Raw genomic sequence first — 11,216 nt, 5'->3', positions numbered from 1 at the left:
GTGTTGTATGGACACTAAGTCAGGGTTCTCAACCTGAGGCTCTCCCTCCCCCCCCCACCCGCATACTATAAAAACTCCACAGCCCACGTGTGCTACAATAACTGGTTTTCTGCATATAAAAGGCGGTAGCAACCAGGGCAACTGCCTGGGGCCCCATGCCCCTAAAGCTACATTGCTCAGGCTTCGGCTTCAGCCCCTGGTGACGTGGCTCAGGGCCCTGGGTTTCAGCCCCATGTGGTGGGGGTTCAGCTTTCTACCCTGGGCCCCAGTGAGTCTAATGCTGGTCTTGCTTGGCGGCCGACCCTGAAACCTGCTCGCGGCCCCCCAGGAGCCCCTGACACCTGGTTGAGAGCTACTGCACTAAGTAACTACCTCATGGTATCCCTGTGAGGAAGCTGGGTCAGTGCAATTAATCCCATTTTAGAGCTGGGAAAGGAGATACAGAAAGGGGAAATGACTTGCCCAAAGCCACACAGAGAGTCAAAGGTGGAGCCAGGTTTAGAACTTGGGACTTCCTGAGTCGCAAATCAGACTTGGACACAGTATTCTGTTGCTGTATCAAATCATTTCTCTTGCAACTAGGAAATAACCCCGCCTGGGAAGTAACCTACACTTGGAATTCAATCATCCCTTGCTTTTTGGAAGCCCTTTGCTGGAATGAGTTGGGCTGCTTATATCCTCTGCATTCGGACGGACTCCATGGGCCCAATTCCTATCCCTTTCCTCTAGGTTGGTGCTTCCCAGCCTAAGTAAGGTCGCAGCATCTGAAAGACGCTGCCACAGTTCCCACTTAGGACCAAACTCTGAATGAGTAGTATCCTACTCCATAAGCCATCCCACTGAAATCTCTGGTACTGAGTCTTTTAGAAGCACTCCCTCAACTAGTCCTAGAGACAGCCACCCTTACTTAAAATTGAGCAGCATCTTACTTTGCAAGTAGTCCTGTTGACATGAATGGAAGTAATTACCGAAGAGGCTCCCACTTAACATTCATAAGGCTGTTGAATCTGGCCACTAAAAGGGAATGGATATTGAACCATGATGGTTTGTCCAATCCTCACTACACATTCCAACTACACCTGTGCATTGAGGCTAATTGTTATTTTGTTTTCCTCCATTTTTGGACAGTGATGTTTTGTATGTGACTTTCTTTTGCCTTGGTGCTTCACTGAGAAGTAAGTTGTGTTGTTGAGGAACAAAGTGAACATTACTGATAATTCAACATATCGAATAAGGAGAAATCTGTTCTCAAAAATACACGTTGTGAACCTTGTAAATCTTGCAGGAAGAATTAAACTCTCCTGCACAAAAGTCAGATAAAAATAAATAAAATAACAGATCCTTTTCAGTAAATATCTGATGTGCACCAATGTACAGCATATTGATGCTACCCTGAATTCAAGCCTTGAAGGATATCATGGGAAGGAACAAACCTGAGAAAAACTAGGGCCAAATTCTGTTGTCCTTACACCAGTACAAATCTGGAATAACTCCACTGAAGTCAACAGAGCTAGTCTTGATTTACATTGGTGGATGTGAGAACAAGAATCTGGCCCCCAGATGACCATTGATAGTTGTACAGAACTGAAACGCCAGAGGCAAAAGCATTAAATAACACTTCTTGTGATGTTCCTCTTTCTGTTTACAAGTCCCCTTGTGGTCTTAGCAAATGGCTGGGGAACATTTTTAGCAATCCCTCGAGGCTCCAGATTATGCTTTGGTTAGCAGGCTCATCCAAGCAGCTCTCTCGGCATGTAACTCTATAAGAATGACTTCATAAAAAACAATACAACCATTCACTTTTTGTAAAACAACAACTACCACTACCAAATGTTTCCAATTTAAATACTTTTGGCTCTCTTGCTACTAGTTCCAGTTTGGTATCAGCTACTGTCAGCTGTAAATCCCAATGACTTTGGGAGTCACCATCCTGAACCGAGTGCTGCAAGTACAGAATTAAATAGGCGAAACAAATATCAACAAGAAAAAACATCCAGACAGAACCCATCATGCCCGTAAGCACAAAATAGTGGGCTGCACCATTCCTTTCTCAGGTACTACCATGTAGGAATGGGAAAACACAACATGTTCAAGAAACCATACATTCCTAAGGAACGAAAGAGTAAAAAATCTGAGAATGAAATAAATTTTTTACCTTAATCCACCTTCTTAAGTGTGGACAATAGTTTTTCAACGAATGACTTAATGAAACTTTGCACTGTTCAATGGAGGGTCGCTAAGCAGATTTCAAAGAAGGGTATGTTACAGACAGGGAAGCCAAGGTAGAGAGAGGGTATGACTCAATATTTTCAAAAGTGGTCTCTACATTTGGGTGCCCAACCTGAGACCGCTTCGGTGTGATTTTCAGAGGTGTTCCACACCTGCAGCACCAGCTGGAGTCAAAAGCAGCTGCAGGGGCACTAAACTCCAACAATCCGGCCCTATGCATTTAAAGCTGTGCACTTAAAAATTGGGACACCCACAATTAGAGACCACTTGGTTTTGATCTTCACTATTAACATTTTGCATAGCTTGATTCCTCCTGACTCATCTCTCTGAAGATACCACTGGTTTGGAAACATAAGGACGGTTGTATTACTGTCTATACCTTTTCAAGTACCTTGTCTCCAAAGCTCTCTAACCTCTGACACTCAAATCTGTGATGCTGGCTTTCAACATTTCTGGACAAATCAGGAAAACCTGGAAAAGTATGTGGGGAAGGGGAACTATGCACTCCTCCAAACTCATCCACATCTTTGCAGACTGGAGATCTTGAGAAATACGAGATTGTGAGTTCGATGAGATTTCTAGGGCCTTTTGCTTTCAGCCATGTTGGAAATAATACTGCACCGACAGGCTATCTCACAGTGTGGCACCAATTGAAACTGGAAGGAGAAGAGACATGTGACTTTGTTAAAATATATATTCAACCAAAGTATTTTGAGCTTCACAGAAAATTTGAGTTCAGATCATATCTATGCTGAAGTTCTGAGTTAGTTTTTATTTTATCTTTTATCTTATTTAGTTTATCTGAACCATTTCGCCAATCTCTAATCTAGATATGCTCAAAACTTGAGCTCTAATTCCCCTCTGCTAATATTGGCCCTGATTCAGCAAGGCACTTAAACATGAGCTTATCTTCAAACATGTGCTTAAATCCCACTGGAAGTATATGACATCAATGGGACTTAAGCATGTAGTTAAGTGATCTGAATGGGGACCCCAGTAACACAATCCTGGAAACATCTATATTGTTATGTGTTTGTACAAAATTATGACAATTAAGAGGAACTCTTCCTTCCTTACAAAAAACAAAACAACACCTCCTGCTTTGTAAAGCTTACAGCAGCCAAATATCTTTTCCTAACCCTGAGGTCAAACACTTTTTTCCAAGAACTCATCCTAACACTGTGCACCCTCATTATTTAAGTAATTTCCTTAATGATCTCTCTGCCAAATATACTTGTATAGGCAAGCACAAAGACACACAAATGCACCCTGACATACAACAGAGGGTCAATTCTGATCTTATTTTACACAGATGTAACTACCTGTGTAGTTGAGGATAGATTTGGGCCTTAGATCTTAAACATTTCTGTCTACACTGATTCTATGACAATGCACATAACACACACACACACACACACACATCCTCTAACCATGTTTCTAATGTTCTCATCATCACCAGGTCTCACTGAGGTGGACACAAGAAAGCAGAGATGGACATTTCTTCTGGTCTGTCTGGAGGGCACTTGTCAACCGAGAAAAAGCAGACTCTCTCTCTTTACGCAAAACAAAGTAGGCTTTGATGAATGCTTTAGAAAAGCAGATGCATCAGGCTACTTCCAGTTACACTGCTGGTTGCAGTTATACAGTTCAACCAAAGAAAGATTTGAAAATCTTTTTGTCTGTTTAGTTTCTTTTCTCCAGCTTTCTGCTAACATCTTGTCGATTTCTTTGTTCTGAAGCAGAAGTTCTGAATATGTGTAAGGCAAATATCAGAATTTATTAGACAGAGGGGATTGGATGGGTCAGGGGATTTGGAATGGGGTTCAGAGCCTTTCATTTTAGGTTCTCTGCTTCAAATCCTATCCGTGATAGTGATCAGAAATAGTTACCAGCTGTTGGGTATTCATTCAATGACCTGGGTGAAACTGACCTCAGCCCAGTTCCCAGAGGGACCTCAGTGGGAATTGCGCATGTATATGTTGATAGGAGTGAAGTGCAGAAAGAAAGAAGGTACGCGTGTGTGTGTGTGCATGCATGTGTGCGAGAAATAATTACCTGAAGACTTCAGAGCTTTCTAAAAAGTTTGGCTCTAAAACTGAGTGAACTGAAAGGAAGGAGAGGCATAGCCTACTGATTAGAGCCACTAGACTGACTGGTTAGCCAGACTCCTAGGTTCCATTCCCTGCTTTGGAAGGGGAGTGGTTCACAGTGGTTAGAGCAGGGTGGGGCAGGTGTCAGGACCCCTGGGTTCCACTACCAGGTCTCCGTGAAAATTTTTCCACCTGGTTCTCCTGCTCTGTGAAATATCATGTCCAGTGAGACTTCTGCTGAAATGAAGACCTCAAAACGCTCAAGCTTTCAAAACACCTCTAAGACCTCAAGGCAGCTAAGCAGTATTTGGGAGGTGTGTGTTAACAACTGAATGCCTTGCAGTTTCTCCCCGTGAAAATGTGTTGAAGAGAAAAAAAATGCGCACCACATTCTAGCTTAATAAAAGCCAAATGATGCTGTTTGCCAATTACCAAAACAGGGTGAATGTTAAAACCCCATTGAATTATAACCCAAGTCACGGGCCAAGACTTCTATGATTAACAGCTCTCTGAGAAATTCAGTAATTTCACCAGAAGCAGATTGACCGCAATTGCGTAAAATGAAAGAAAGCAGAAGAGGTGGAAACTATAGCAGAATGAGTTAAGAAAAGGAGCATTAAATAACAAGTCTGAGATCAGAGGAGGAGGAGATTCTTTTTTGTTTTCTCTTTAAAAAAGTCACAGAAGGGACTACAAAAGATGATCAGGTTTGTTATGCTTTTGCAGATGATTGTCTCCTTAGTAATTTCTTCTTGGAGACAGAGAGAGCAGGAGAGAATTGAGCGAACGCTTGAAAGGAGAGAGAGGCCACCTTTCTGAGAGGGTTGTGTTGGCCCATCGAAGAGAGAATTCTCAGATGGAAGGAATTTTTTTAGGGCAGGGGTGAGGGGAGGGGATTGCATGTTGTTGAGGAATGGTTTATGCTGGCTCAGGTATGCCAGGTCATGCACTTCTGTGGAAGGAGCTGAGGGTGCATGGTTTCCAAGCCATGTCTAAACAAACTGTGGGTCTGTTATTCAGATCCCGATTATTGCACTCAGGGAGCTGAGAAGCAGTTGGGAGATGCTGATTTTATTTTAGTTTATTTTGCCTACAGCCCTGTCCATGACATAAAGAGTTGTTAAGTGTGTATCTGTGTATACAGGCAGAGATTTATATGTATACGTGTATCGTTACATAGACATAAGTCAAAGGGGTAAAAAACACAGCCCACCCTGCATAAGCTGGTTCTTGGCTGCTACAGTGAGGTTGATAGTAATAAAACAAGGTTCAATGGAACTGGGAAAAGCAAATGTACTTTCTTCAAACTATAAAATACACACAGTGGTGACATAGTTATATAACAAGAAAACATGCAGTACCTGTACCAGAGAACCACATAAAACAGGATACCATTGGCCTTCCCACAAAGGGGAAACTTATCTTCATTATAAACAAGGAGTCAGTGGAGAACTGTAAAGCTGAAATGCTGTTGGGAAACCAGGAATTCTAGCAGTTGGACCAAGGTGTCTGCCTAAGCTGTGAAGCTGCAGTTTCCATTAGAGTAACAAATCCATGACAAAGTGAAGGAGATGCCCAGCTCTTCTTGTGAACAAGGCATACAGAGGTTGCCATGAAAATGTCAGCACGCAAGAACAGTGGGCACGCAAGAGATCACATTGACTCCCTGCACCATGAAAAGGAAATAACCACAGTATCTCAAACCCAGGTCTGGCAACCACTGATTTTCCCTCGCAATCACCGTACACACATCTTCATGGAACTATAGTGTCTCCTGGGTGGAAGCAAATGCTTATATGGGCCTGTCTTCAATCTCTTGTGCACTACTGTAAATAAGGAGTAACGTCACTGAAATCAGTGGAGCTGTACAAGTGTAGAACTAGTCTGAGAGGAGAATCACGCCCATGATATCGGCTCTGAGGGTGTCATGTCACAACCGCCCATGTCATTTTGACAGCATGTCAAAAGTCCCACTGTCAGCTGCACTGGAAAAAGAAAATCAGTGGAAAAATAAAGAATGCAATTTTATAAACACTCCATAAATGTCTTATAAATTAAGGTTGGAATTTCCAAAGTGCCTATGGACATTAGGAGCAGAAATCCTAATGAATTTCAATGGAACTTGTGCTCCTAATTTCCTTAGGCTCTTAAAATACCACGCTAAATATATACTTTTAAAAAGGAGAGGGAATGCATGTTTTATTCAGTCATTAGGGTGACCAACTTGTGACAATGGGAAAGATGAATTCACACCCAAAATAAAAGCTGTGTGAACCTCTAAAAGGAGGTATATTCCTCTTCTCTCTCTCCTCCATATTCAGACTCTCACCCAAGCTTATAAGCATCTGTATATCTGAGGGTACAATTCTCCCCAACCAAAATAATTCTCCTTGTGGGGTGGGGAAGAATCTTTCTTGCAGACTGAAGCCAAAACTAGAGGCAAAAATATCCACGTTTATCTAAGGAAAATGAAGGAGGAAAATCTTATATTTGGAAAGCAAATTTTGAACAAAAGTCACCTCATCAAATGAGACCTGGGCTAATGGGAAAGAGGGGTAGAGAGACAGTTCCTGGAAAGAGAATGCATATGTGCATGCTTGTATGAGATCAGCTGGAGTCTACCATCGAGGACAGCCCAAATGGGAAATACATCAAGACAGCTTGGCAGGCTCTGCAGAAGGGAACAGGAAACCTACATGCAGGTTCTGATCTGGTTAAGAATTAATTTAAAATAAACCCTCTTTCTAAGTTCATCTCAGATTGGGTAAATAAATGAAGCAAGAAGATAGCAGCTAACTCCCAGGGGTCTGGGAAGTTGCTCATTTCTTGGCCTCTTTGATGCCTGTCTTAACACTCCTTTCCCCATAACATTCACTCATTCAAACTATTTTATGGAGGGGGGTGGGCGGAACTATATATGGTCACCACAAGCAGTCTCACCATGCAGTGATTTGCATTCCCACCATTAGGGCCTGATTGAAGGGAATGGAAATGCTCCTGTTGATTTCAATCCTTCTTTCAGAAAGTCTCTAACTCCTTACTTGAAATTGGAAGCTTTATTCATAATTTAGTACTTAGCCATAACCCGGATGTCTCTGAGTTTTACTATTTTGAATAGGTGAGACTCTTACTTTGAAAGTTTGGGATCCAATGGGCTGCGGCTTAAAGGGGGTCAGCCATGTGTCATTAAAAACATGGAGAGAAGACAGAGTGGGCAATTGTTATTATTGTTAAGGAAATGTTTCGAAAGGTTAGTTTGCTCTGTTGCAGCTGAGGTCTTGCCTAAGGGGAAATGTATTTTTTTAAATCAAGGAAATATCTTTTCTAAACACACAGCACTTCTAATTTCACAATAAATGGTTCAATTTTACTGAAAAATAGCGAGAGAGAGAAATGGGGCACTGTTTCTGAATCCTCTCAAACTCCACATTGCTCCTAGCTACCTCCTTCTGACGGGTCGGTTTCTCTCTCTCTCTCTACCTCCTGCACTGGGAGTTGGCCAGACTTCCAAACTAGACCTCTCATCTGAAACTTGATCTTGCTGAGTTTGGGCCTCTGAATTTATACAGCTTATTGCACAAAATGATTGAATCTAGGTCAGAACACACTGACTGAATTGATTTAGCTATAGATATACTCCCCCACCCCTCGGAATAAAAAGTGAGGTCCTAAAAAACCAGCCAGGAGTGCTATCAAAAACCTGAGAGTACTGCTAAAATCCTAGGAGGCAGAGCAGGGGCTTGTGAGGGAATGCAACTTGCTTGTTTTATTATTGTACTCTACTCAAACTGCTGCTACAGTTTGACTATTACTTGCAGCTTTGACCGTCGTGAGAAAAAAAACCATGACTTTTATGTTTTTTGCTAAGTTCTCCCCACATCATTTCAGTGCCTTTCTGAAAAGATCCATGAGACTGCAGAGACCGGACTGTGAAAGGTCACAATCTCTTCATGATGCTGCAAAGCAGAGATTGGGAGGGATTGGTGATGACCTATTGATATGTATCTATAACAACAATAAGCTTATTATAGGGCCTTTCATCCTACAGGGTCCCGAAAAGCTTTCCAGACCATGGGAAAGGGCCACAGAATGTTCTGGGGGCCCTTGACTCACCTTATAATCAGTAGAAGTGATAGGTACTAAGCGCCTACAATGAGGTGCTTTTCAGAATCAGGCCTAACAAAGGCACAGGAATCCCTTAATTCACCATGGAAGTGCATCCACAGTAATGCTAATGCAGTTTAGAGCAAGGACTATACTTGTGAGAGGCTAACTCCACTCCTTATTGGAGAATGTGTATAGAGCCAGCTGGCCACAATTCCATCTCATAACAGAGGAGGGAGGAAAAAGGAGTAGGAAATAATTTACTAACAGTGTCCCGTGTGGGTTAAATGTCCCATCCATCCTGGTCAATGAGAACACTGCTGTTTTTACCAACAACACAAAAGGGTCAGCAGAGTTCATTGGCCTTGCCCCTCCTATCTCCTTTTAACCTCTTGATCAGACCCACTGGAGCTGAAGTCGGTGGGTGGCTAGGGGAGGAGGCGGCGTGCTGACAGGCTCACCTCTGCTCTGCCGGGCTGTAGGTCTGTCCTCTCTGACAGCTGCTGATGGTGATGGGGTCGAAGTTGTGGAAGGAACGGAGGGCCACCCCAGAGATGGCCACATACGGGGAGCTGAAGCTAATGAGGACAGCCTGGGTGTGGTAGAAGGGGTGACTGAGGTCATGGATCACAGGGATAATCAGGGGATTGTTCCTGCAGCTCAGAACGTGGACACCTGTCAGAAGACACAAGACCGGGGAAGATGGGGGGGGGTCAGTACTTTGCACAATTACACCCACATGCCATCAGCACTTCAGAAGCATTCAGCCATTATGGAAAAGCCCTACAGAATTTAACAGTTACAATACAGGAGGTTTTGGGAACCATCTCCTAAAATTTTACAGAGAAGTATATCTCTCCTGTAGAATCAGATAGGATGGTCCAAATAACCCAAAGAAAGGCTTCCATTCTCTCCAGTAATTTCTGTAGGTTTTTAGAATAATTTCTATTAAATCTTACTCCACTTCTAATAAACCCTATTAAAGCAGGAGCAACTATATTAAAGGCAATGGAGTTACACTATTATTAAAACAGCATAAGCAAGCAAACGATTAGACTTTTTGTGCTATGCACCGAAACATGTAACTGCACAAACAGAATGGGTAGCTTTGTGCAAAATGGGCAGTTTACCAGTGGTTTCTTTGCAGCTGTGTGCAATTCCCCACTGGATGTAGGACATACACCCGTTTGTTTGTTTGGTCATTTGATTATTTTTTTTTTAAACAAAGTAGCTTCTTGCTTTTCCCAAACAGGGCAATACTGTGTTGATGAGCCAGGGGAGAGATACAGGTGTGTGGTGGGAGAAAATGAGGTTTTAAAGGTGACCTTGAGGTGAAAATAAGCCAAAGATGTACAAAGTCTGTCCATTTCAGGGAGGTACCGTGCATCATCCTCAGAGATGCTGAGCACCTCTCTCATCCCATTAACTTCAGTAGGACAGGAGGACACTCAGTAGCTGCTCAGCACCTCCTGGGATCAGGCCACAGTACAGAAAGTCTGAACTTAATGGGCCAAATTCATTCTTGCAGTAACCCTACTGATTTCATTTGAGTTACCCCAGGAGTCAATTGGACTGCAACTCCATTCACTCCAATTTGTTGCACCAGCAATGAATGTTCAGCCCTTATTCCACTGACTTCAGAGCTGCATAAAGGATGAATTTGGCTCCAGGTCCATTCACCTCACTGGAGTTCCACCAGTGATGGATTTGGCCCAGTGCCTTTGGCGACACCGATACACTTACAAATTTGAGACTAAATTCTCTTTGCGTGTTTAACTGGCTCAGAGATTCCCCCCACCCCCACCCCGTTCAGGTTTCTTGACTCAAGGTTGGGGGTGTGGGGATATTTTTTTTTCTTAGAAAGTGATTTCCGGTTAATTAAGACAGGCTTCTGATCATTCTCTTTAAACCTCTCTCTTTGAAACTGCCCTTTTTTATGTGTTGATCTCCTTGTCCTTCTTCCAGCAATAATAAATAAAATAAATAAATAATAAATAATAATAATAAATAAAAGGCTTCTCTTCTCCTTTGGTTCCTATCTGACCCTGACATAACCTCTCTGTCTGCTTGCCTCCCAGAGGTCTTTTGATATGAGCTCCCTGAGGAACGGTGCAGGTTTCGCACTTAGAAACAGGTGCAGTTAATTCGTAAATTGAGCCCCACTGGAATCCCAGGATTCCAAATCCCTTGGACGTTTCTGCTGTCTTTGATGGAAAGCCCCAAAGTCCTCACTGTTGGGCTGGTTATTCATTTTGATTGAACTCCTAGCAGTCAGGTGTCTGCAACAAAACAGATCACCACAACGGGCGCTACTAATTGGTGCTTCAATTCCCAACAAAGGAAAACGGGTTATGGACATGGAACTCTCTCTTTCTTCCCTAGACGGAGCCCATCCAAGACAGGACTAGGCCATACTGGGCAGACCCACATGGGCGAGAGCTATCTGCATGGCTGTCTAATCTATCTGGTTGCATGACTTATATTTTTCACATGCTGTCTTGGTGGGTAAAAATGCAATCCTCATCACATTCTCTCCTAGGCAAGGCACCATGACCCCTGACCTCATTTTTTACTAAGTCCAGAAGACACAATAAAAACATGTTCTAATAAATGTCGCGAAATCTGTTGTCTCTTTCTGCCTCTTATACCTAAGGCTGACTGTCTGTACATAAAAGGCCATAAAAGGGGCAACTGTGACCATCTAGTCTGACCTCCTGTTTAACATATGACACAGAACTTCCCTGAAACAATTCCTCTAGGCTCCTTTCAATTTAGGTAGTTAGTCTGTCTTTA

At 42.8% G+C, this 11,216-nt stretch overlaps 1 protein-coding gene across 2 annotated transcripts in view; it reads right to left on the bottom strand.

The window, feature by feature from the left end:
• The window catches only part of PAPPA (pappalysin 1), a 229,397-nt gene that overhangs the window by 59,328 nt on the left and 158,853 nt on the right, over positions 1-11,216 (bottom strand). For both annotated transcript variants that reach the window (XM_074973627.1, XM_074973626.1), the window contains one exon: positions 8,885-9,098. In XM_074973627.1, the coding sequence (XP_074829728.1) occupies positions 8,885-9,098 (214 nt within the window). The remainder of the gene's footprint in view (positions 1-8,884; positions 9,099-11,216) is intronic.

Source organism: Natator depressus, chromosome 16, assembly GCF_965152275.1.
Source record: "Natator depressus isolate rNatDep1 chromosome 16, rNatDep2.hap1, whole genome shotgun sequence".
Taxonomy (NCBI): domain Eukaryota; kingdom Metazoa; phylum Chordata; order Testudines; family Cheloniidae; genus Natator; species Natator depressus.
The sequence above is the reverse complement of the archived record's forward strand: the minus strand, read 5'-3'. Positions and strand labels throughout refer to the sequence as shown.